Genomic DNA, 27625 nt, shown 5'->3' with positions numbered 1-27625 from the left:
CAGTATGAACTTTGTGTTAATATTATAATAAACATATACAAGGGCACGTTACAGGCAGGAGGGGTTTGTGTGTGTGTGTCTCACAATACGAAGGGGGCTTCCTCCCACCTTCAAAGACATGCACCTGGGAATAGGATGATTGGCAACACTAAATTGGCCCTAGTGTGTGAATGTTGTCTCTGTGATGAGGAAGTGACTCGTCCAGGGTGCGAACCACCTTCCGCCCCGATACCTCTAACAGGTAGTAAATGGAGGGATGGGCACGTTACAACACAAAAGCATAGAATGATGCACATTTGCTATCGGGAACACAAATGCACTTTTTACAAAGTCCCAACTAATGAAATGTAAGGATCCGGTGAAATTCAAAACTATGTAAATAAAGCAAAAAATAACCTGCCGCCAAATGTTTTAAATGTTCGGACTGATGGAAAAAATTATGTCAGCAGTAAATTGAATTCAGGACAACTATGTGTTGACTCAAAAGTAAATGTGTATGTCAGTTTGTGGGGTAAAGCAGTAACATTCAGTTCAAATGAGAAAAATTTCTTAAGACTAATGTATTCATAAAAGCATTTGATGAAATTGTTAATTTTCAATGTTTGTAAGCATAATTATATACTAAATACTTTTGTCATGTACTATGTTTCTGATAAACATTTAAATTGTTATATCTGAGCAATGACCAAGACCAGGGGTAGGAAACCTTTTTGGCAGAGCGAGCCAAATATTTTAAAATATATTTCCGTAGGAGCTATATAATATTTTTTTAACACTGAAGACAACTAAACACGTGCATTTTTAAGACAAACATTTCTAGAGTATAATAGGTCTATTATTCTTTTGTAATAACATTGTTATTCTGAAGCTAACTGTGGAGGGGGCGTGGCCTGCGGGCCTGCAGCGAACTGGGGTGTGCCAGGACCGGCTTCAAAATCAGCGACAGGTGCGTAGACGGCCCACCTGGGCCTCATCTAATCACCTGTCGCTCTGTTATAACCAGCAGCCAGGAGGAGAGACGGGGTTAGCGCTGGAAATAAAATTGCTGGAAAGCAACTGAGTTATTGAAGAATAAAACAATATTGTAACCCTGAAACAGGCTCTGATGTCGGTGCATGGTGGTCCGAAGAACCCCCAGGAGGGCAAGCCCCACACTAACCAATAATAAATAACTTACCATTAACGCAACTTCTTGAACAGGTGCGGTAGAAAACGGATGGATTAAAAATGCATGAGAATGTTTTATATTTTTAACATTGTGATTACAAGTGGAATTATTCATTACTTATCGTTTTAAGCAACGTCAGGTCAGATTTATCCGAGAGCCAGATGCGGTCATCAAAAGAGCCACATCTGGCTCTAGAGCCATAGGTTCCCTCCCCCTGGCCAAGACATAAGTGTTGTATTTTTCCCTCTCAGAAAGAGATCATTTTTTAATTACCATGTTAAAATAGATGTAGAGATGAGAGTATTTTTGGTTGTTGCGATTGAAATAAGGGATAATGTTTAAAGTCTAACAAAGTGGCCATGTGATAATGCAGTTTTTATCTACAGGCATTAATTGTGTTGAAAGCTGTTTGTAATATTTCTTTAGCACCACTTGAACACAAATACTAAATCTTGGAGAAAAGGATTTTGTTCTCAATCAAAATCTGGACTGAAGAGAAAGTGTGACTGCCTGCATGAATCAAAATGATTCATTGACGTTCTTTAACTGCCCTCAGATTTTTTAAAATTCATTTTGGATCAGTCTACTAACAACCGATATTAAAAGCTATATACATCTTACACTTAAAACATTTAAGTAAAACCCCAGACTATCAATGACCATGAAATGAACTTTATTTAAAGTTGATCTGCAGATGCACACTCAACCCTTGTTTACGTTACAGCGACACCCTAAAGAAAGCGCAGGCGACCACATGCACGAAGATTATAAAAACCACTTTAAAAACCTGATGATATGGCAAACTGGAACCTAACCTTTGGCTGTCTCACTATGATAACACTTCAAGTATAGTCAGATACAGGAGGTAAATTCATAAAAAGTGATAAATTAAAAAAGGCAACACAGATTTATTTTACAGCACATTAAAAGTTCAGACTCCAAAAGCTTGATTTAAGTAAAAAACAGAAATACCAGTCAACAAAACAGGTAATTTTACAAGCATAAAAAAAAAATAAACATGGACAAACATTTAAAACACAAAGCAATAAAGAAAACATCAGTCTGGTGCTCCTCTTGAACTTAACTTACAACAGTGACTCCAAGGCCACAGACTAGTAACCGCCTGCTGTTAAAAGAAAAGTGAGCAGGAGGAGCTTCCAGTAGGCTGTCAAGCACAACTTTTTTATTTATTTTTTGTGTTATGTATATATATATATATATATATATATATATATATATATATATATGCTAACTATTACAACTCAAGAATGCTCTTTATATGAAAATTAGGAAAGTGTATGATAGTATTGCAACCACTCATGATGTGCAGCAAAGTGCATCTAAAGAGAGTCTCTTTACAATGCATGTTCTCATTTTGTAAACGGCTTTAAAGTGAAGTGATGGCAGCACTTCATGACTGCAACCCCATGTGAAACAGGTGGTCTGAGTGTACTGCAACAGCCATCAACATTGCACCAACAACACTACGATAAGTCGATTTAAAAAGATTTTAAAAATCACATCTTTAAATAAAAAGGATAAAATGTCAGACGCTGGTTAATAGATTTGTAACAGTGGTGGTGTTGCTGACTTTGAGTAGTAAAAATAAATCACTTTCCAACATGTGGATCTTAGCCAGCTAATTAGTATTCTTCCTCTTCAGACTCCTCCTCTTCTGCAGTCTCCAGCCAGGTGAGCCACTGATTCACCTGTCAAATGACAACAAATATATCAGCGAAAAAAAAAAAGGTGCTCACAAGGAGAAGAGAACATGTAAACATACATGAAACAGGGCTTTTCCTTTTCCTGGAAACTCTTGGGTGACATCTTCTTTCCAGGTTAGGAAGGCTTCTTCTTCGATGATTTCCATGTCGTAAAAATAGGCAAAGTAGCGCAGGAGCATGCCTGGAAGAAAAGCAAACATTACATTTCTGATGCGTGTGTTCAAACCTGTCGGAATAAGCAGTGACTCACCTTTAGGGAAGTGTTTAGCGTTGCAGTGCACCTGCAAGGCGTAGAGCGCGCTGACTTGCAGCTCAATGTGCTCATGCAGGAACTTCTGCATGACCGGCTTGAAGGAGAGCAGGAGTTGCTTCTCCTCATCCAGCTGCTCCTTGCTGGGCGATGCCAGCTGCTCTTCATCATCATCGGGGTTGATCTCATAGGCGATGTACTGCAAGAAACTAGCAGGCAAAAGGATATAATAATAATGGATTAGATTTATATCACAATTTTCTATTGTTAGATACTCAAAGCGCTCACAGAGAAGTGGGAACCCATCATTCATTCACACCTGGTGGTGGTCAGCTACATCAGTAGCCACAGCTGCCCTGGGGTAGACTGACGGAAGCGTGGCTGCCAGTTTGCGACTACGGCCCCTCCGACCACCACCTATCATTCATTCATCTTTCACTCACCAGTGTGAGCGGCACCGGGGGAAAGGGTGAAGTGTCCTGCACAAGGACACAACGGCAGCGAATCGGATGTCCATAGGTGGGAAGCGAACCTGCAACCCTCAGGTTTCTGGCACGGCCACTCTACCCACTACGCCATGCCGCCCCATGATGAGCTTGGGCTTACAGCAAGGAAGTAGAAGATTGGTCTACCTGGTGGTGAGGATGTTGACAAAGCCTTTGTCAGTGTGAAGTTTGGGAGAGATGTTATCTTTGATCCATTTGTAGATTGACTGCGGAGAAGGATCCACTTTGATCTGCTTCAAAAGCTCCTTCTCCAGCTTCATCAGTGGGAATAGAAAACCAAGACCTTTGCCCTCCAGGATCTCCAGCATTCTGTCTTTGTTCTGGTCCATTTCTACCAAGAGAACGTAACAAATCTATTTTAGACCAATAAAGGGATTGTCAATCAAGCAGGTACAACTGGATCACTCCCACATTGGTATTAGGAATAGTGCTGATGTAACCCCTCATTTTATAGCCTTTAATTCTACAGGCCTTTTTGGTATAGTTGACTCCTTTTCTGTTTTTAATACATCTTTATTTTGTTTGCTCGGCCTAAAATTGAAAAGCACTGCAATCAGGCAGACAGCTTCTTACCATTGAGTATTTTTGAAAATAAATTCATTAACACAGGTTAGCGGTTATGAATGCATCTCTGGCTGCTGACATGTAATAAGTAGGGGTGCAAGGATACACGTATCGAACCGTTTGATACAATGGTCTTCGTTCACTTTTCAACTTCTGTTGATCTGCGCTTAGGCTGCACAATCAAGCACAGATCCACTAAGCGGCGCCTCCCACATTGATTCAGACCAAAACAAGCTGCTGGGACAGAAGCTACATGCAAAGCTATAGCTACAGCAAATATACCTGAAATCCAAGATCCTCCACCATCATTTAGATCTGGTGTGTGTAACTATTTTGTTTTTTGTGTAAAGTAGGACCCTGATGGCAAGTGCGTCGTGGACAAAAATACAGCGGGAAGTCGCACGTGTCACACACAGTGGAAATACGAAAAAATATGACAACACATTTACATTCACATAACCCCGGTGCAGAAATGGGTGGAACCAAACTTTACCCGGAGAATTACAGATCCATTAGCACATGATTCAAAGAGGGCAAAAGACAAATCAGGAGATTGCTACTTTTGCCGTCGACATGCAACCTTATTTAGTTGTGGAAAACTTTGGGTTTGCTGCGGACACTTGAGCACAGTTACAAAATTTCTTCACAAACCTATTTCACCAATAACGTAGTTCCTGTTATTTTCAAGACAAAATCCCAATTAGAGACAGCAGGGTCCATAGATGGGTGATTTATCAGATGCATTTATTTCATTATTGCTTACAAGGTGCTGTTTGTTTTATATAGAGCTAACTTAAGAAAACGGGGCAAGTATAGCTGCACCAGATACATTTCATTTAATTAAAAACTGTACTTTTCAGCTGAAACAAAATTGTTGATAATCTTAAACCGAAGTAAAAAAAAAACATGAAAATGTAGTTCATGCCTCGAAAAAATATCAAACCGTGACACAAAAATATTGAACCGAATTTATGAATCGATACACACCCAATATTACTGTTTGATAAACATTTGAAAAACCTGCCAGCGACTAATCATAATAGTCATGGCAACTCTAATAAGCAAAGCTAACAGTAAATGCTGAAATATGCTTCAGATACCAAGCTTGTCCACTCCTTTTAATCCTCCGACATCTAACCACAGGTAAACCACAAGACTGCAGAGCTATAATTGGTCGGCTTTATCATACGTAATATGTATTAATAGAATATTTTATTTCCTGCCGCCTTCCTTGTCACTCGAGGACACAGTACAAAACTAATAGGCGTGTTTAGAAAAATAAATTCATCACATCTAAATCGAATTTATTTTTCATTGTAATTGTAAATCGATTTCTAATTTTAAATAATCTTTTGGAACATTACAATTTATTTATTTATAAAAAGGTGTTTTAGGCCATATCTGCATGCATATACCTCAGTAACCAAGAGGAGCTTTTGTAACCGGTTTTGATCAATATTTTATTTTTATTCCAGCGGTGTGAATCAATCATCAAGAATTGAATAATCACCCCAGGAATCAATCGTAAGTTGTTGTAAAAGTCCCTTTCCCAAAAAATGGGAACCAATAAAAACTTTGGACAATTAGATAAACAAAAGACACTATATCAGTTTTAAGTATATAGCTTTCAACAATCTGGATGTTGCTTCAACCACCATTGTTCTCAAAAGTCATGATCTATGTTTGCACTCAGGAATTATAGCACATAACCTGGTCAAGCCATACTCATACTCATACTCATACATAACACTATAATGAAAAACAGATTGGAGGGGGCAGCACAGTGAGTACATATACTATAGTTGAGTCTTAAGAACAACCTAAACATACCAGGTAGCATCTTCTGCATGTTGACCGTGCTCTTCTGGAATAGATCGATCAGCCACTCACGGTCCTTGAGCTTGGCCATCTGCTGCAGACAGAGCAGGAAGAGGGGGAAATAGGCGCCGTTTTCCAGCTGGTGGGCCAAATCTGTAATGCTGATCAAGTCGGCAACGACGGCCCGAGCTGCAAATTGAGCCAGGTAGGACTTAACCAACGGGATTTCTTCTTCAATCTTGGGGCACTGGTCCAGAACACTAATAAAAGCCTGTACAAAAAGAGTTTTGTTAGTTAACAGTGATTTTCCTCATTGTGAATGCGCTAAATGTACCTCACTCACCTGTAGTACGTTTTCACTGGTGACAAGGCTTTCTGTGCAGAGTTCATGGATTAGAGTGCTTACAAGTTCCTTGTCGTCATCTGAACGACTGAGTGAATCCACCACGATCTTGTTCAACATCTCAGACAATAAGTGTTTTGGAGCTCTCATCTCCTTGACAGCTGCCAGTGCCTCACTAATATTCTTGCTGTTCATATAGTCTGCAACAAGAGTCTCCTAAAAGACAAAGATTTTCACCATTTAAAAGGAAGAAGGGAGGGCGGGGGGAGGGAAGAGGAAGATTCCCATCAGCACACAAACCCCGAAAAATTCCTATTTTGCGAACCCATTCTCAAACCACGGCAATAAAAACTATTCTGATTCTGAAAGAACTTTTAGAATCATGAGTACAATTCCTGCAATTGGGTGCATTTCTACACTGTATTTTACCTTTAGATTTATTCTCATCCACCAACCACTTTTGACTGTCTTGACACTCACATGTCCTATGTAATCTCATATATTTTGTGTTTTAGTAGATTTACTAATTTACTAACATTTTTTATCACTGAAAATGTAAAATAAAATTCTATAACTTGCATGCAAAGAACTAAACCGTTTCTAATTTGGTAACTATCCTGTAGTCTTGGGTAATATACTTACGTGTTGTGACCTCTGATTATAATCAGTCTTGTCAAAAATATACCTTATATGGTTGTAATCATCCAAATATTAGCAGCAAAGTCGACAACGATCAATGTTTAGGCTATGCCTGCGAGAGCGAACAGAGCTAGCTTGATGCTCAGCTAACAAGCGAGCTTGTTTCGATGTTCCTGAACTTCTCCCCGTCCAACTCAAAATTGTGCTTAAAATCTTATTTTTATTAATATTTCAATAACAAAAAACACAGAAGTGCTATGTTGACGGGAATATTAATGTTTAAAAAAGCGGATTTATGCGTTTTTGCGGAAATTTCCATTACTATGGTTTAGGGCATCAGAAAGAACATTACCGTCATTTTGTGCATCTCTTCTTTAGTCGGAGGCAGTTTTTTGTTGGGCTTTGCAGGCTTTTCCTGAATTGGTGGAGGATTGGTTTTTAAACCAAGCTGTGGTGGTGACTACGGGGGGAAAAAAAAGTACAGTCAATACATAATTTCCAACATTTTGATTTTCTATCCGTATTGATTTTCTACCTGTCCCATTAAGGAGCCTTGGGCACTCGGAGGCATCATAGTCATCTGTGGCTGCAGCTTTGGCACTTTTTTGTTTAAGATGAAAGACTGAGCTGGCCTCAGGCTGATCTGGAAGGGTGAATGAAGACAGAGTTTAAACTTCCTTTTTTACAGACATAGGTACTTATGTAAAAATTATTTTTAAACCAGCTTGTTTAAGACCCAACAGGGAGATGGAAGTTAAGAGACTTTTAGTACCTCGTCAGCATTGAGCTTTCCTTTCTTTGAAAAGCGTGGACCCATATCCTTGGACTGCATCTGGACCGAGCCATTCTGTTTGTGGCTGAAAACTGGTGAACTTTGCCCCTATGGAGTGTTTTTAAACCTTGTTATAGTAATGAGTGGGACACCTGAGGCCGAATTCTGCAAAATCACCTGCATGGGTTTGACATAAGGCTTGCTTCCTGCATCAAACTGAGTCTGATGTGAACCGTTGCTCATGGCAATATGGCCATTGAATGGATTTGAGCGGTGGCGTCCCAGTGTAGGGGAGTAGTGGTCCTGAATAACTCCTGGACCTGTGCCGATGCCAATTCCTGTACAAGCCATGACAACAACCAAAATACATTTAAGGTCTTAACACCAATTAATGTGCTGTATGGCAATGTTAGTCGTAATTAGGAATTTGTACCTTTCACATTTAAACCAATACTTGGGAATCGATAGAAGTACATTTGTGTCTTTATAATGTTACCAATTACCTTTAATGAGAATGTGCTTTCCATTTGCAAGTATTAATTTGTTCGAATTTTTCTAGGTGTTTATTGGCATTAAGTTGAATGTGCCAGTCTCGTCTTTTGTTAAGTCCTACAAAGTGTTTATACTGCACGTATTGTAATTAATACACACCAGCTGTTTGGTTTTAATGTGCATCTTAATTTCAGTTTTAATTTCAAAATTTAGGAGGTGCTGAAATTGTTACGTTACATTGGCAATTGTATCAGTTGCATGCATATGGCATATACAATATAATGTAGCACTGAACAAGCTTACCATAAGGCATGCTTGCTTTGTTGGCATGGAAAATTGAAACATTCCCTAAAGGCAATTCGCTACAAATATACCCGTTTGCCCACCAAGTGCTTGATCTACAACTGGATGTGACATCATGTGCAACAGAGGTATCAAAAATTGGAGTGAATTGGTGCTCTGAATTCAATTGGTAACACAAAAAGACACCATCACTAACAATTAAAAACGTTTGCGTACCAGGCATTTGTCCAAACATATCAGCTAGCCCACCAAGTGTTTCCTTGTCAAATCTGAGCCTGCCCTGAAGAAAAGTGCTCTCCAGGAATGAACTATCCATAAAGAAGTCAGTTCTCGAGCCATCAGATGAAGGTGGAATAAAGACACCAAGGTCCTACAAAAGACAAATATTTCAGGTCAGCATGAGACGATACAGGTAAACCAATGAGAGAAAGGGCCTTAAAACTGATGGTTACTTTTACAGCATCCTGACGAACTTGATGGATCGTCTTTGGTCCATTGTCAACATAAGCTTTACGTGGCATCCAGTTGTTCTCACGCAGCTCTACGGTGTTCTGCAGGAGGAAACGAATCCTAGCAGGCAATTCTTTGTTGCTTGTCAAGGCCTTCATGCGGCCAAAGTACTGATTCATCAAGGACTGGAATAAAAGGAAAAGAGTGTGATAAAAAAAAAAAATAATAATAATAATTAGATTACAGGAATGCTTCAGATTGCAAAGTGTCTTACAAACATACCCGAGCCCTTTCATGATCAAGTTTAGGACCAATTGTCTTCATTATCTGACAGAGGCACTCCAGATCTTCCCCCATATCCTTAAGTTGGACTCTCTTCTTCTTCTCCAGAAGCTTAAAAAAAATTAGTAAGAAAACTTGAAATAAACCTGATTTGATATGAGTATTTTTGACACAAGTGAACTTACTGTCTTAATGCATTTATGGAGGATTGATTCATGGATAAGGTGGAGTTTTCCAAGTTCCCCAATGAATTTGATATTTCCAAGCATTTTAATCTTCGCAATAGCACGCTGCTCCTCCTCCTCAGAAGTAAGAGGGCCATCGTGTTTGTCAAAGACTGCACAGGAAAAAGAATACTCATGAGAAAATGAAATTTACATCTTGAACACATCATTCATTGCACAACCTACTGACCTTCAACATTTCTGGCACGATTTTCAAACTCATCTTGAAGCTTGGAAATCAGAAGTCTCCTGAATGTCTGCAGAAAAAGAATGACAATTTAGAAGGAAGACAATCGAAGAGTAAATGTTTTCTGTATAAATTAATTGCTTACGGTGTTCTGCTTTTTTGTTGCAGGGGTTTCTGTTGTTGGATCTTCAAAGTTTGGTGCATCTTCTGCCAGGCGGAGACATAGTTGAGCATATAACTGGCTGTACTTGGGTTCTTCAAGGGCTTTGTCAACAATCTAAAAGGCAAATTAAAAAAACCATACCAATGCAACTTAGTGTGTGCCACACATGTGAACAGAAGTCAGTTATTTGAGAAAACACCTACCAACAAGATTATTCCTTTCAGGACAAGCTTTGAATCTACACCTACATTGAGGAGCTCCAGGCACAGTTTGTCAAACTTCTCAGGTGTCAACTTATTAAGTATGCTAGAAATTGGAGAAGTGACAATGAAATTTAATATGGATCACAAAATCCACGTATTGATTCAATCGGAAGTCAACCAGATTTATCTTCTTAAACTCACCCTCTCACTTTTCTGAAGATTGCATCATGCTCCCCTTTCTCGTTGGAGAAGCTGACTTCTCGTCTATTGTTTCGAGAAGGTATCCATCTCTGAGCGACAGAACCTGGGGGTTTCCCCAGGAACTCGCTGTAATAGACAAAAAGCCAATGTTACTATATTAAATGGTGGAAAAAGGTCTACAGTGTGACAGTATTTGTATTTAAGTCATCTCGCACAGTGGTTCTCAAATGGGGGTACTTACAGGTATGCCAAAGGGTACGTGAGATTTTTTTTAAATATTCTAAAAATAACTACAATTCAAAAATCATTTATAAATACATGTATTAAATAATACTTCAACAAAATATGAATGTAAGTTCATGAACTGTGAAAAGAAATGCAACAATGCAATATTCAGTGTTGACAGCTAGATTTTTTTTGTGGACATGTTCCAGAAATATTGATGTTAAAGATTTTTTTTGTGTGAAGAAATTTTTAGAATTAAGTTCATGAATCCACATGGATCTCCATTACAATCCCCAAAGAGGGCACTTTAAGATGAATATTTCTATGTGTAGAAATCTGTATTTATAATTGAATCACTTGTTTATTTTTCAACAAGTTTTTAGTTATTTTTATATCTTTTTTTCCAAATAGTTCAAGAAAGACCACTACAAATGAGCAACATTTTGCACCATTATACAATTTAATAAATCAGAAACTGATGACATAGTGCTGTATTTTACTTCTTTATCTCTTTTTTCAACCAAAAATGCTTTGCTCTGATTAGGGGGTACTTGAATTAAAAAAATGTTCACAGGGGGTACATCCCTGAAAAAAAGGTTGAGAACCACTGATCTAGCATGACTTGTAGGAGCTTTGTGTGTGTGTGTAGGATACATTTTTTAGACAAAATCCATCTCTTAAGCTAACCGCTAATTCTAAATACCAATGAAGAGTACAAGCTTAGAAGGATCGGCGATATGGCCTAAAATTCATGCTACGATAAATATTGCATTCTTCTTGAAATAATATATATCATTATACATTATTTGGTATACAAATTATAACAAAAATTTGCTTTCAACAAACATTGCTCCTCCTCTGGCTGCTGACATGCGCAGCAACTTAGTGGTCACTGTAGTAGCTCTGTCTACTTTTATGGTTGGCCCTACATATTTGTCAAATTTGCTAATTTCTTGTTCATAGTCATCCCTCGTTTATCCCTTTCAATTCGCAATTTTGATAAAAAAAAATTCCACCTATTAGAAATCATATTGTATATTTTTTATAGCTAGAAGATAAAAAAAATCTGAGTGAGACGTTCTAATATATGTATAACATCATGAGTGCTTTAAACATGAAATAATACCCACCCTTACACTCTTCATCTAACATAGTAGTGCTGCTAAGGCAGAGCTAATCAGTGACCACAATATTGAACATTATTAATATTTGCAATAGTATAAATATTTTCAGTATATTAGTCATATTAATGTTTAATTTAAAGTGAAAATTCATCGAATATGCTTCAAAAACAAACAAATACAAAAAACCTGCAAAAGAGTGAAGCTGTGATGTGAGGGAAGAACTGGTAATGAGGTACCAGATACAAGTCTGTTAATGTGCACAAAGCCTATTCTTCTGTTTAGCTACTTTACAGTTAGCATTGTTTATCTTTTCCTGATCAGGGTGTTGCATGCTTTGCTAATTAGTATCCTCCATTCTTCCAGTGATTTTGGTACTTCCCTGTAAATGTGGTTAAAAGGGTTGTAACAAATTTGTAGATTCCACTGTATTATGGTTTTGAAGTCTTCACAATAATGCCGTGACGGTATTAAATAAAAAACTTGGTGTGTAGTTTTTGTCTGGCACTTTAGCGTTGGCCAGGTCTGAAAATAAACCATCTCCCAAAATCCTTTGTGCAGCACAGGGCCAACGAGGCAGAGGCATGGAGCGTCGTAAGCTGGGAGTGAAGTGTGTTTAAAGTAGATGACAGGAATTGTTTTTGGACATTTTCTAAAAATTGTCATCAACATCTATCCATTGCTGTTTGAGTTATGTTGCTAAAAAAAGAAAAGAAAAATAACTGTGTTCCTACTATCAAAGCCTCTTTGGCGAAGGTAAGAAAGTCTGCGTTCTGCAAAGCAAAGCGCGCCACTTTCGTCTCGAGCATTTCAAAGGCTACACAGAGCCAGCCATTCACACACACACACACACAAAAAAACTACAGCACGGGAAACAGAAGTAAATTAACAGCTACATGACAAATCCTCAATCCATCCATCCTTTTTTCACAGCTCGTCTTTCTCAATGTCGCGGGGGGCAGGAGCCAATTCAGCTGCAAAGTGGCGGAAGGCATTTTACACCCTGGACAAGTCGCTACCTTATAAACCATCACCCAGAAAATATATTTGAAGCCAACAAAGCCAAACATCAGTTTGTGAGGTATTTACATTATTTAAAAGTTAAATTGTTAGTTAAGTCTTACTCAGTGGCCTAGTGTTTAGTGTCCGCCCTGAGATCGGTAGGTTGGGAGTTCAAACCTCGGCCGAGTCATACCAAAGACTATATAAAAATGGGACCAATCGCCTCCCTGCTTGGCACTCAGCATCAAGGGTTGGAATTGGGGGTTAAATCACTATAAATGATTCCCGGGTGCGGCACCGCTGCTGCCCAGTGCTCTCCTCACTTCCCAGGGGGTGATCAAGGGGATGGGTCAAAAGCAGAAGACAAATTTCACCACACCTAGTGTGTGTGTGTGACAATCATTGGTACTTTAACTATTCTGGGATTTCCAGACTGATATACAATGTCCATTGCGGAGAACACTGCTTCTCAGAAACTAAAAGTTGAAAGACACTAAACATCGTTTTACCATGGATGTTTACATTGTAACTGTGGGATGAGCCAAGGATGATGTTGTGGCTTGTGCAGTCCTTTGAGACACTTGTGATTAAGGGCTATATAAAAACACTTTGATTGATTGACTTTAAAGACTCAAGTCTTTTTAATATTTGCTGGAAACAGTGGATGTCCCTGCACAATTGTTTTCAATTAAAAATACTTGTTTGTAGTAGGATTAGAACATTTGAGCATTAGTAATGTTTTTAGTTACAGTAAGTATGTTTATTCTAAAAATTCCTGGCACTTCATTTTACACACTATGACATTTTAGTATTTTTTAGGGAAATATACCACAATAATAAATAATATATTATTCATTATTATTATTGTCTATTGTGAGTGAACTGTGGTGCTGAATTTCCCCCAGGGATCAATTAAGTACTTTCTATTATATTCTTTAATATCGTACCATGGCCTTAATACACAATAATATCGTACTGTGAGATTTTAATACCGTTACATCCCTAGTAGTTTAATTTGCCACTATGTAAATGAGGATTACCAATTTACAGACAGCTGTGCACGGTGTACGGACATACTCTTGCATTGCTAGCTGACCACCTGTTACTGACATGTTAAACACCTAGAATGTGTCAACATACTTTGCTACAAAGGGAGATACAATTCAAGTTTTCCACAGCCCGGTTTTATATCTCACAACTCTACTATTTAAAGTACATATAGTGCCATTCAAGTTAGTATGGCTATGTTCACACTGCAGGGTCGGACATCCAATTCGGGTCTCTTGTCAAATACGATCATTTTATGTAGTCGTTCATATTACAAAAGAAGCATTGTCTAATGTGAATGCAATCTGGTCTGCATGCTGACATGATGTCACAAGTGCTGCAGTGTTATTGAACATGGCTCTTATTCTCGTCCGTCTCCAGTACTGGCCCAATTTTGTAAAGTTCAATGATTTTGTACGATCAAAGTCTACATTTTGTAAAGTGAATTATTGGACGTGGATGATTAAGAAGGAAGAGGGAAAGTATTTTGGCTCTAGCAGACATTATGCGTCCATGTCTGCTTTGACGAGCCATTTAGCGAGCAGTCTCAGACATAAGTGGTGGAACATTGACTTTCCAATGTTCCTAAAACATTATTTTCATCCATTTTCAGCTAATTTTCAACAATTTATATTGTAATGGTCTATTATGCCGAGAAATTATGACGCATGTCGCGAGGCTTGGGCTGACATTTGATAAGTCAATTAACAGACGATAAATTCAAATTAAAGCCCCTCTTGATAACGGAGTTTTGTTTGGATTTGGCGGGGACAGAGCACCAAAGCGATAGCGTTTTGCATGAAGGAAGCGCATAGCGTTGTTAATCGTCAGAAACTACTGTGATGTACATACAGACACGAAAATACCACAATGATTCAGTGTGACTGATCTTTCCACGGTAGAAACTTTTATATTTTACTGAAAGTTTATATGTGCTGTTATCACATTGTTTTCCTTTAAATAGTTCTTTTGAGTTTGTTGCTGGTTGTGTCAGTGTGGGACTGGGAACTATCAATTTTGTGGCTTTTTATTGCAACCACGCAAACTTCCTATAGCTAACACTAACATTATCATTTTGATTTAAGCATAAAAAATACTAGTCCAGCAGGAATTGAGCCAAAGCAGAATTTGTCGAAAATCCCCTCTTGTCTTTGCGCTCACGCCAGCGAGTGAAAGTCAGGCCAAAGATGATCCTTGACTGTTTTTATTCAGATAACCTACCTTTTTCTTTTTTTGTCTCCTCAGACAAAACTTTGGTTTTGTTGTTGTTTTGCAGCTATGGCCAGGATATCAGTAACTGCACGCAGGGGTTCGCATCGATTTCTGTCTTTGTAACGAATGGTAATAGGGGGAAGTGACGTATGCCGTAAAGCAGTCAGTACATTCGCAGTTATTTTGTGTGGTGGGGTTCCTGCCACCCTCCTCAAAGTTGCTTAGTGCCAGTGAAAGCAATATAACCCCTCAAGCCATGACATATGTGTCATTCAACTAGTTGTAAAGTGGATGTACCATCCCAAAAGTTATGAAAATATTTTATGAAGGTTGAAAAGTTACTTAGTGTTGCTGTAAGTCGGTAAGATTTCAAGCGTCGATAAATTAACTTGTGGGTGCGTGTTTACGGACTTCAGGAGCATTTATGTTTCCCATTGATTTCAGAAGCTCCCTGCGTTTGTGCGGAATGAAAAGAAGGGGGTGAATTATCTTGTCCTTAGCGGAGTATAGTACCAGCGGGGGCCGTCGACGAAAGACACGTAAGCGGTGTGATCGGAAGCAGAAGCGGGGATGCAGAGCGGGGCTAACAACAAAGCAAAAGGCTAATCCCCACAGAACACCGCTTCCCTCCATCCTGAAGCTGGATTTGAATGGAAGATGCGAGCCTGCTAGTCTGGGTAAGGAGTCAGTTAAGTTAGAACAAGTTTTTTCTGCTATGACTGTTTCAGAGTTGGACATGCGTTATACTGAGGTGGCAAATTATGACGCGTTCAGTTTATCGCAGCACCAAGCAAACAATCAGAAAATTCCCGTCATATCAATTCCTAGATATGGTCGTAATTATTTTAAGTACACTACGCATAATAAATGCAACATTATTAATACTACTACTATAGATAATTTGATCAAAAAAATACCTAAAAACAGCCCACTACCTATAATATAGGCTTTTTAAACATAAGCTCATTGTCTCCCAAAATGTTATTAGTTAATGAGGTGATTAGAGGAGACAATTTTAACGTCATCGGTCTCAGCGAAACCTGGCTTAAACCAGACGACTTTTTTGCGCTAAATGAGGCTTCTCCTAACTATACGAATGCGCATATTGCCCGGGTGGGGGTGTCGCACTAATATACAATGAAACTTTGATCTTGGTCCTAATATAAATAAATATAAATCGTTTAGGTGCTTATTATGAGGTCTGTCACACCGCCGCCTATATACCTGGCTGTCATCTACCGCCCCCCAGGACCCTATTCGGACTTTATCAATGAATTCTCAGAGTTTGTTGCTGATCTAGTGACGAACGCTGATAATTATAATGCGGGACTTTAATATCCATATGCGGTCCTCTCCAAGGTTTCTCATAGTCATCATTGTCACCAGTGTCCCACTGGGTGTGAGTTTTCCTTACCCTTATGTGGGCACTACTGAGGATGTCGTCGTGGTTTGTGCAGCCCTTTGAGACACTAGTGATTTAGGGCTATATAAATAATCATTGATTGACTTGTGTGTCGAGGCAGTGCCGCTAATCCGCTAGCATCTCACAGTGCAACAAGGTAGTATGTAGTAGCAAATATGACCACAAGACCAAATGCCATCACAACACTGTGGGAATATTTCAGTTTAAACTTTTGGAACATGGGATTAACACTGAGGAGCCAATTTTCCTAATTTGTTCAAATACGACAAACCTGCACGCCCACTTGAAACAAAAACATCTGACAGTCCACACTTCAGGTTTAGTTAAGGTCAGTGCAAACTAAACAGCGCAATATGACGTGCGCTCCACAGAAAGTGTGGTTAAATACGTCAAAGACATGCTGCCATTTAAAACAGTTGTATACGTAACATTTTAAAAAATACTGTTTCTTCACATGGAACATGCATGTATTTATATTGTTACTCTACAATTTTTATTTGCAAAAAAGTCCTAATATAAGTGTCAATGTACAACTCGACCTCTGACAAGATTTTCAATATTGAAGTACAACTTTGTTAGCCATTTTAATTATTGTACAGCTTTTGGTTGTGATTTTTGCTTAAGTAAAAAATATTGCAAACAGAAAATGTATTTTGTTTGTTTCATTTAACATTGAGATTTAAAAGTTTTAATTACAATTACAACGTTAAAATACACGAGGGAAACAAGTGTATTTTATTGTAAGGCTATACATGTATTATTACATCAGTGGATAATTTGGTCTCAAAACAATAATTACAATAACAATAATGTCAATATAGCTTCCAGCAAAAAAAATTTATCGGCCCAGGCCTACAATACTTAACGCTATTTAGTGACATTCTGGGTGGATAAATGCGACCAAAACACGGGAGCGTTCACACTACAGTCACATTGCAAACATCCATCCATTTTCTATCGGGACGGCGTGGCGCAGTGGGAGAGTGGCCGTGCGCAACCCGAGGGTCACTGGTTCAAATCCCACCTAGAACCAACCTTGTCACGTCCGTTGTGTCCTGAGCAAGACACTTCACCCTTGCTCCTGATGGGTGCTGGTTGGCGCCTTTCATGGTAGCTCCCTCCATCAGTGTGTGAATGTGTGTGTGAATGGGTAAATGTGGAAGTAGTGTCAAAGCGCTTTGAGTACCTTGAAGGTAGAAAAGCGCTATACAAGTACAACCCATTTATCATTTATTTATTTACCGCTTGTCCCTTTTGGGGTCCCGGGGGGTGCTGGAGCCTCTCAGCTGCTATCCGATTTACGGATATAAATACAAGTCTGGGTCAAATATGAAAAAATCTGATATAGGTCGCATATAGGCAAAAAAAGAAATCAAAATGATCTTGCCGTGTGAAAGAGGCCTAGATGTTGAATATTAAAATGAGACAAAACATCTTACCTTTTGCTTTCAGCCTTGGGAAAGTGCTGAGGTGCACCCCCGCCTCCTCCCCCAACTCTGTGATGCCAACAGCAAACAAAAAGAAAAACGCTCATGTAAGAGGGCATCAATAATGACTCATGTCACAACGTATTTAGATCACTGACTGAATCGTGTGTCACAAGTTGGCGAATGAGCAATACCTGAAATGAGAAGGACCCCCTGGTGCAACAACACTCTCCACTTTGGCGGCTTGGCTAAATATATTTGAAAAGAATTGTGTTCTGGGAATGGAACAGGGAAAACAACCTGGAAGTAGAGGAGAGAATAACAAATCAGTTATATATCTCCTGTCAGGTTATTAGAGGGCACAGAGCACATGAGTGCTCCATGTGCCAGTCAGGCAGAATACACACAGGCCCGCCGGCACGCGGTGTTAGCATAGCAAACAGCAACCTTTCGCAACCTTTTACTACATTCAACCCGGTGATATAACACATTTCGATGTAACCTACATCCATGCTGGTGGATTAATCAAGCTGATGGACAAATTACCCGCATTCATTTTTAGCACTAGTACAAAAAACTAATGTAATAAAAATAGGTGTTCGAATTCACCCTTGTTTAACCAAAATCGCCAAAATGGCTACAACAAAGTTGAAAAAATGTTAAAGTGTAAATTGAAACTACCCCATGTAAATGTGATGTTATTTGTGTAGCCTGTCTGTATTCCAAATGCATTTAGATAGCGAGCTAGCGAGCTGTTTTTCTAAGGTCTTTGTTGAGAAACCGGATGTCAGCACACAGCGACATATTGCTTGGACAGCTCGGTACAATTTTTTTTCTTTTACTTCGTGTTATCTTAAAAGGGGAAAATACGCAATTCACCAATTAAATTTCAAACCACTACAGCACGGCGTCTTAATTCCGTCCACGTCGGATAACGATGAGATCCATCAAGCCACACTAAGCCTCAACTAGGTCAACGAGCTAATGCTAACTAGCCCGAGCTCGTTAAAATACCCAAAAACGCTTACCTTTCACAAAAAGGACTTCAGCTCTATCGTGTTTTCGACAGATATAGAGAAAATAATGAGATGAAAGAGGATGTCTAGTGGATAGTGGTTTACGTAAGATCAAAAGACACGGTTTTTCCGCTAGAAAAAAGGGCTATAAAAGACTGCGGCCTAGCAGTAGTGGCTCCCGGCTGCTGCGAAGAAAGACTGCTGACTGGATGCGTGCGTCACGAGGGATCCGCTTTTTGACTGGGGCTGTTTGAGACGTTGTCGCCCTCCTCCGGTGACGTCAGGCACTGGAACGCGGAAGACGTTTCGCAATCAACTGTGTTTCTGGTACAGCCGAAGTGTTCTGACAGGGCGGGGCCTTTGTTGTTGTTTTGCCCTGCATAACTTTCACAACCTTGTCTTTTCTCTGGTGGGAGCAGGAATAACATTAGAATACTGACTCAAACAAACCTTGTGAGCTATTACTTTGTTGCGGCTTGAAAGAGTCATCTAGTTCGGCTTCCCTTAATTACTCTTTAAAGGCCTACTGAAACCCACTACTACCCACCAGGCAGTCTGATAGTTTATATATCAATGATGAAATATTAACATAGCAACACATGATAATACGGCCTTTTTAGTTTACCAAATTACAATTTTAAATTTCCCGGGAGTTTCGTCTTGGAAACGTCGTGTAATGATGACGTGTACGCAAGACGTCAAAGTTTTTTAGGAAGTATGAGCGCTGCGCACACACACAGCTAAAAGTTGTCTTCTTTAACGGCATAATTACACAGTATTTTGGACATCCGTGTTGCTGAATCTTTTGCAATTTGTTCAATTAATATTGGAGAAGTCACAGTAGAAAGATGGAGTTGGAATACCTTAGCCTTTAGCCACACAAACACACGGTGATTCCTTGTTTAAAATTCCTGGAGGTGAAACTTTCCTATGGATCAGAGCGCGGTCAAGCCAACATGGACCCTTACCAAATGTCAACCAGCAGGTTTCGGTGAGAAAATTGTGGTTAAAGAGTCAGTTCTTACCGGAGAAAAGCTGAGCTTGTGCCATCCATAGATGCCGTCGACTCCCCTGAGACACTGCGCGTCAAGACACCCGTGGAGACACCCTTCTGACTATCAGGTAATATTAAACTCACTAAAACACTAGCAACACAATAGAGAGATAAGGGATTTCCCTGAATTATCCTAGTAAATGTCTGTAAAAACATCGGAATCCGTCCCAATGCAATCACGTTTTTTTGTTTTTTTTTCTAGTCCGTCGCTATTAATATCCTCAAACACAAATCTTTCATCCTCGCTCAAATTAATGGGGAAATTGTCGTTTTCTCGATCCGAATAGCACTTTTTGTTGGAAGCTCCCATTAAAAACAATGTGAATATGTGAGGAGCCATCAAACATGTGACGTCATCGTCTGCGACTTCCGGTAGAGGCAGGGCTTTTCTGTCAGCACCGAAAGTTGCGAACTTTATTGTGGATGTTCTCTACTAAATCCTTTCAGCAAAAATATGGCAATATCGCGAAATGATCAAGTATGACATATAGAATGGACCTGCTATCCCCGTTTAAATAAGAAAATCTCATTTCAGTAGGCCTTTAACATCAATATTTATGGAACAAGTCCACAAAAAAATCTAGCTGTCAACACTGCATATTGCATTGTTGTATTTTTTTTCACAGTTATGAACTTACATTCATATTTTGTTGATGTATTTTTCAATAAATATATTTATAAAGGATTTTTTAATTGCAGCTATTTTTAGAATATTTTTTAAAAATCTCACGTACTCCTTGGCATACTTTCAAGTACCCCCAGGGGTACACGTACCCCCGTTTGAGAACCACTGTTCTAGACCTCCACCGCAGCTCACACCTCACTTCTACCCACTTCTCCAAAGTGGGCTGGCTCAGGGAGGAGGATAGAGTAAAACAACTTGCACTGAGCCGAGTCTATAAAAGTACACATCAAACTACTTCCAAAACGTAATGACCGCCATAACCACAACACCAGAGGGAGCTCCTCAGATTCTTTTGTTGCTCAAATTTATAAATTTCTAAAAAAAAAAAAACTAAATTATGTGTAAAATTTATTTAGAACAGGGTTTCTGCGGGTCACCTACCTAGGTTGCATTCTATAGAGCAGGGGTCGGGATCCTTTTTGGCTGGAAGAGCCATTAAATCCATTGATTGATTGAAACTTTTATTAGAAGATTGCACAGTTCAGTACATATTCCGTACAATTGACCACTAAAAGGTAAAACCCGCCGGATAAGTTTTTTAACTTGTTTAAGTCGGGGTTCACGTTAATCAATTCGTGGTACAAATGTATACTATCAGCATAAGACAGTCATCACACAAGTTAATCATCATAGTATATACATTGAATTATTTACATTAATTACAATGTGGGGGGTGAGATGAGGAGCTTTGGTTGATATCAGTACTTCAGTCATCAACAATTGCATCAACAGAGAAATGGACATTGAAACAGTGTAGGTCTTACTTAATATGATATGTACAGCCAGCAGAGAACATAGTGAGTTCAGATAGCATAAGAACAAGTATATACATTAGAAATACATCTGATTATTTACATTAGGTTATTTACAATCCGGGGAGATGGGATGTGAATGGAGGAGGGTATTAATAAAGGGTTTAAGTTGCCTGGAGGTGTTGTTTTAGAGTGGTTTTGAAGGAGGATAGAGGTGCACATACTTTTACACCTGTTGGGAGAGCATTCCACATTGATGTGGAATAGAAGAAGAATGAGTTAAAACCTAATCTGGGTTTAACAGGGTTTGTGGAGTTGGTGTTGTGGTTATGGCGGTCATTTACGTTAAGGAAGTAGTTTGACTTGTACTTCGGTATCAGGGAGGTGTAGCGGATTTTATAGACTAGACTCAGTGCAAGTTGTTTGACTCTGTCCTCCACCCTGAGCCTGCCCACTTTGGAGAAGTGGGTTGGAGTGAGGTGTGATCTGGGGTGGAGGTTTAGAAGTAACCTGACTAGCTTGTTCTGGGATGTTCGGAGATTTGAGGGTTTTGGAGGTGCAAGCATAATCGAAAAAGTGTTGAATGAGAGTTCCCGCTAGAATCTTCAAGGTGCTTTTGTTGACCAGAGAGGAGATTCTGTAGAGGAATCTCGTTCTTTGGTTGACCTTTTTGATTACATTGGTTGCCATTTTATCACAGGAAAGATTGACCTCTAGAATGGAACCTAGGTAGGTGATGTCATCTTTCCTGGTGATAACAATCTCACCCACTTTTATAGTGAATTCACTGACTTTCTTAAGGTTGATATGGGACCCAAATAGGATGGATTCTGTTTTACCTAAGTGTATGGATAGCTTGTTGTCAGCGAGCCAGGTGCAAATATTAAGGAGTTCAGCACTGAAGATTTGTTCCACCTGTGACTTGTCCTTGCCGGATACCAGCAGGGCCGAGTCATCCGCAAACAGGAACAATTCACAGTGGCATGCTGATGGCATGTCATGTACGTATATTAGGAACAGTAGAGGTCCTAGTATACTGCCTTGGGGGACTCCACAGCTTATTGAGAGGGGAGGGGACACGGTGCCGTTCACCTCTACCACCTGTTTCCTCCCCTCCAAGTAAGATTTCGTCCAGCTCGATCAGGTTTTACCGAATCCGATTGCTCTGAACTTATCCCACAGTATAGCGTGGTTAACGGTGTCAAAGGCCTTCTGAATGTCCAGCATGACCATGCCGCAGTATTTGCCCGCGTCCACCTCATGTTTGATGTGGTCGGTCAGATAGAGAAGGCATGTGTCAGTGGAGTGGTTAGTTCTGAACCCGGATTGGAATTTGTACATTAGTTTATTAGTAGCGAGGTATCTATCGACCTGTTCATAAACTATTTTTTCCATTACTTTCGAAATGGAACTGAGAATAGAAACAGGTCGGTAGTTACCAGGTTCTAATTTGTTTCCTTTTTTTATAAATGGGGGTTACTTTTGCTATCTTGAAATCCTTGGGTACTTGACCTTGTTTGATTTGATCCAAATTTTGTAAAATGTATTTCCGTGAGAGCCACAAAATATGTTTTTTTAAAACTTAATACAATGTGTGTATTTTTAAGTAAGACAAACACATTTTTAGAGTATAATAAGTCTCTTATTAATTTTAATAACATTTTTATTCTGAAGGGGCAGCAGAGTGGCAGAGGTGTTAGTGTGTCTGCCTCACAATACGAAGGTCCTGAGTAGTCCTCTGTTCAATCCTGGGCTCGGGATCTTTCTGTGTGGAGTTTGCATGTCCTCCCCGTGACTGCGTGGGTTCCCTCCGGGTACTCGGGCTTCCTCCCACTTCCAAAGACATGCACCTGGGGATAGATTGATTGGCAAAACTAAATGGTCCGTAGTGTGTGAATGTGAGTGTGAATGTTGTCTGTCTGTCTGTGTTGGTCCCGTGATGAGGTGGCGACTTGTCAAGGGTGTACCCCGCCTTCCGCCCGATTGTAGCTGAGATAGGCTCCAGCACCCCCCGCCACCCCAAATGGAATGAGCGGTAGAAAATGGAGGGATGGATGTTATTCTGAAGCTAACCAATTATTAATAAAATACTTCTTTCCATTAAGGCGACCCTCCTGTAACCCAAAAAATAGCTGGGGTTGGCTGAGCCACCCGCAACTTTGAACAGGTGCGGTAGAAAAAGGATGGATGGAATAAAATGCATGAGATTTTTTTATTATTAGAACGTTATTTTTAACACTGTTATTTCCAGCGTAATTATTCATTTATTATCGTGTTAAGCACTGTCAGCTGAGATTTATCTGAGAGCCAGATACAGTCGTTAAAAGAGCCACATCTGGCTCGCAAGCCATAGGTGTTCTACTGCTGTTCTGGAGGCTAATCTTTCCTGTGATAAAATGGCAACCAAGGTAATCAAAAAGGTCAACCAACGAACGAGATTTCTCTACAGCAGTGGATCTCAACCTTTTTTCGGTGTTGTACCCCCTGGGAACATTTTTTTAATTCAAGTAACCCCGAATCAAAGCAAAGCATTTTTGGTTGAAAAAAAGAGATAAAGAAGTAAAATATGTCATCAGTTTCTGATTGATTAAATTGTATAACAGTGCAAAATATTGCTAATTTGTAGTTGTATTTCTTGAACTATTTGGAAAAAAAGATATACAAATAACTAAAAACCCATTGAAAAATAAACAAGTGATTCAATTATAAATAAAGATTTCTACACATAGAAGTAATCATCAACTTAAAGTGCCCTCTTTGGGGATTGTAATAGAAATCCATCTGGATTCATGAACTTAATTCCAAACATTTCTTCACAAAAAAAGAAATATTTAACATCGATTTTTATGGAACATGTCCACAAAAAATCTAGCTGTCAACACTGAATATTGCATTGTTGCATTTCTTCTCACAGTATATGAACTTACATTCATATTTTGTTGAATTACTATTCAATAAATATATTTATAAAGGATTTTTTAATTGTTGCTATTTTTAGAGTATTAAAAAAAATATCACGTACCCCTTGGCATACCTTCAAGTAACTTCAGGGGTACACGTACCCCCATTTGAGAACCGGTGCTCTACAGAATCTCCTCTCTGCACAAAAGCACCATGAAGATTCTTGCGGGAACTCTCATTCAACCCTTTTTCGATTACGCTTGCACCTCCTGGTACCCCAGCACCTCCAAACCCTCAAATCAAGACTCCAAACATCCCAGAACAAGCTAGTCAGGTTACTTCCAGACCAGTGGTTCTCAACGTTTTTTCAGTGATGTACCCCCTGTGAACTTTTTTTTTATTCAAGTACCCCCTAATCAGAGCAAAGCATTTTTGGTTGAAAAAAAGAGATAAAGAAGTAAAATACAGCACTACTTCATCAGTTTCTGATTTATTAAATTGTATAACAGTGCAAAATATTGCTAATTTGTAGTGGTCTTTCTTGAACTATTTGGAAAAAAAGATATAAAAATAACTAAAAACTTGTTGAAAAATACTGCGATGAGATGGTTACTTGTCCAGGGTGTACCCCGCCTTCCGCCCGATTGTAGCTGAGATAGGTACCAGCGATCCCCGCGACCCCAAAAGGAATAAGCAGTAGAAAATGGATGGATGGATGGATAATGATTTCTACACATAGAAGTAATCATCAACTTAAAGTGCCCTCTTTGGGGATTGTAATAGAGATCCATCTGGATTCATGAACTTAATTCTTAACATTTCTTCACAAAAAAAAAATCTTTAACATCAATATTTATGGAACATGTCCACAAAAATCTAGCTGTCAACACTGAATATTGCATTGTTGTATTTTTTTCCACAGTTTATGAACTTACATTTATATTTTATTCAATAAATATATTTATAAAGGATTTTTGAATTGTGGCTATTGTTACAATATTTAAAAAAAAATCTCACGTACCCTTTGGCATATCTTCAAGTACCCCCAGGGGTACGCGTACACCCATTTGAGAACCACTGTTCTAGATCTCTACCCCAGATCACACCTCACTTCTACCCACTTCTCCAAAGTGGGCTGGCTCAGGGAGGAAGACAGAGTAAAACAATTTGCACTGAGCCGAGTCTATAAAATCTGCTACACCTCCCTGATACCGAAGTACACGTCAAACTACTTCCAAAACGTAAATGACCGCCATACCCACAACACCAGGGGGAGCTCCTTAAACCATGTTAAACCCAGATTCCGATCCAACAAATGTCTTAACTCATTCTCCTTCTATGCCACAATAATATGGAATGCTCTCCCAACAGGTGTAACAGAAAGTGCATCTGTATCATTCTTCAAAAGCGCACTAAAAGAACACCTCCACACTTCCCCGGATTGTAAATAATCAAATGTATATACTTGTTCTTATGGTTTCTGAACTCACTATTCTCACTGCTGGCTGTAAGTATCCTACCAAGTCAGACTGTCTACAATGTCCATTTCTCTGACGATGCAATTGTTGATGACTGAAGTGCTGAAATCAACCCAACCTAACCCCCCCCTCCACATCCCACCTCCCGGATTGAAAGTAATGTAGATAATTCAATGTATATACTCTGATGATTAACTTGTGTGATGACTGTATTATGCTGATAGTATATATTTGTACCATGAATTGATTAACGTGGACCCCGACTTAAACAAGTTGAAAAACTTATTCGGATGTTACCCGAAAGAGTGATATAATCATTTGTGGTCAATTGTACGGAATATGTACTGTACTGTGCAATCTACTAATAAATGTTTCAATCAATCAATCAATCAGTCGTTGAAAATCATTAAGACTCATTAAATGGATTTTGCGAATATTAAGGTCTATTAAATACAATGTCCAAAGGCATTTGGACATTGGTCCTGTTCTGGCTCCCTGTAATGTTTGTCTGCTCTAAAATGTGATTTTGCTGAAATTCTTGATTTCCCATCGGTGGAAGAGGGGTTAGTGCATGTGCCTTACAATATGAAGGTCCTGAGTGGTCCTGGGTTCAATCCCGGGCTAAAAATCTTTCTGTGTGGAGTTTGCATGTTCTCCCCATGACTGTGTGGGTTCCCTCCGGGTACTCCGGCTTCCTCCCACCTCCAAAAACATGCACCTGGGGATAGGTTGATTGGCAACACTAAATGGGCCCTAGTGTGTGAATGTTGTCTGTCTATCTGTGTTCGCCCTGTCAAGAGGTGGCAACTTGTCTAGGGTGTACGCCGCCTTCCACCCAATTGTAACTGAGATAGGCACCAGCGACCCCAAAGGGAATAAGCGGTAGAAAATGGATGGATGGAAGGTCTTAAATGGTTTTACAAAGCATTAAATACAATGTCCAAAGGCAATTGGACAGTGTATTTGATCCTGTTCTGTCTCCCTGTAATGTGAAGTGAATTATATTTATATAGCTCTTTTCTCTAGTGATGCTTTTACATAGTGAAACCCATTATCTAAGTTACATTTAAACCAGTGTGGGTGGCACTGGGAGCAGGTGGGTAAAGTGTCTTGCCCAAGGACACAACGGCAGTGACTAGGATGGCGGAATCGGGGATCGAACCTGGAACCCCCAAGTTGCTACCAACTGAGCTATTTCGCCCATGTTTGTCTGCTCTTGAATGTGATTGTGCTGAAAATCTTAATTTCCCATCGGTGCAACAGGGGTTACTACATGTGCCTCACGATACGAAGGTCCTGAGTAGTCCTGAGTTCAATCCCGGGCTCGGGATCTTTCTGTGTGGAGTTTGCATGTTCTCCATGTGACTGCGTGGGTTCCCTTCGGGTACTCCGGCTTCCTCCCACCTCCAAAGACATGCACCTTGGGATGGGTTGATTGGCAACACTAAATTGGCCCTAGTGTGTGAATGTTGTCTGTTTATCTCTGTTGGCCCTCTGATGAGGTGGCGACTTGTCCAGGGTGCACCCCACCTTCCGCCCGATTGTAGCTGAGATAGGCTACAGCTCCCCCGCGACCCCAAAATGGACAAGCAGTAGAACATGGATGGATGGATGGATGGATTATTAAGGTATTTGTAATTCTGATTCAAAAAGTTAATGCAATTGCAATTTGCAAATAAAAAGACAACAGGACAAACCACCCGGCTCAGTTTTTCTAATTGGGGAAAAAACTGCACTTTATGATGTTCATCATTTATTGAAGTGCAATTTTTTGCCAACACATATTGAGAGTCCTTTTTATTTTGATGTTTGTTTACCTGTTTATGGTTATAGGATGATAGAACGCCTTTTTATTGTCACTATACACAGGTACAATGAGATTAAAAGCAACTCCACTATCAGTGCAACAACAAAACAAAGGAAGAAAGGAAAAGAAAAATAGTGCAATAGGAGGTAAGGTGCACAGTTCAGTCCTGGGAATGAATGTTTTGAA

General features: G+C 39.5%; 1 protein-coding gene and 1 long non-coding RNA gene across 2 annotated transcripts; one reads left to right on the top strand and one right to left on the bottom strand.

The window, feature by feature from the left end:
* Window positions 1-1824: 1824 nt before the first annotated feature.
* On the bottom strand, window positions 1825-18831 carry eif4g2a (eukaryotic translation initiation factor 4, gamma 2a). Its single transcript, XM_061882885.1, has 21 exons — window positions 18775-18831; window positions 17941-18046; window positions 17759-17815; window positions 10290-10415; window positions 10089-10191; window positions 9868-9999; window positions 9726-9792; window positions 9497-9648; window positions 9312-9422; window positions 9032-9214; window positions 8796-8949; window positions 7962-8122; window positions 7785-7892; window positions 7548-7655; window positions 7365-7472; window positions 6374-6589; window positions 6043-6301; window positions 3775-3979; window positions 3143-3351; window positions 2952-3073; window positions 1825-2877 (listed from the first exon to the last, which is right to left on the bottom strand). Exons 8-21 carry the CDS (start codon window positions 9578-9580, stop codon window positions 2812-2814), a joined length of 2094 nt encoding a protein of 697 aa, XP_061738869.1. The 5' UTR covers window positions 9581-9648; window positions 9726-9792; window positions 9868-9999; window positions 10089-10191; window positions 10290-10415; window positions 17759-17815; window positions 17941-18046; window positions 18775-18831; the 3' UTR covers window positions 1825-2811.
* On the top strand, window positions 18512-25981 carry LOC133540369 (uncharacterized). Its single transcript, XR_009803612.1, has 3 exons — window positions 18512-19753; window positions 19819-19884; window positions 25526-25981. It is a non-coding gene; the product is annotated as an uncharacterized LOC133540369 (long non-coding RNA).
* The last annotated feature ends 1644 nt before the right edge of the window (window positions 25982-27625 follow it).

The sequence above is a fragment of the Nerophis ophidion genome, linkage group LG02 (assembly GCF_033978795.1).
Source record: "Nerophis ophidion isolate RoL-2023_Sa linkage group LG02, RoL_Noph_v1.0, whole genome shotgun sequence".
NCBI lineage: Eukaryota > Metazoa > Chordata > Actinopteri > Syngnathiformes > Syngnathidae > Nerophis > Nerophis ophidion.
This window is presented reverse-complemented; position numbering and strand designations above follow the sequence as displayed.

Coding starts and splice junctions, on each gene's coding strand:
- eif4g2a (XM_061882885.1), bottom strand. CDS start 9,580: ATGCTTGGAAATATCAAATTCATTGGGGAACTTGGAAAACTCCACCTT. Junction 7,893..7,961: donor CTTATGTCAAACCCATGCAG/GTGATTTTGCAG, acceptor AACACTCCATAG/GGGCAAAGTTCACCAGTTTT. Junction 6,590..7,364: donor AAGAGATGCACAAAATGACG/GTAATGTTCTTT, acceptor TTTGTCTTTTAG/GAGACTCTTGTTGCAGACTA.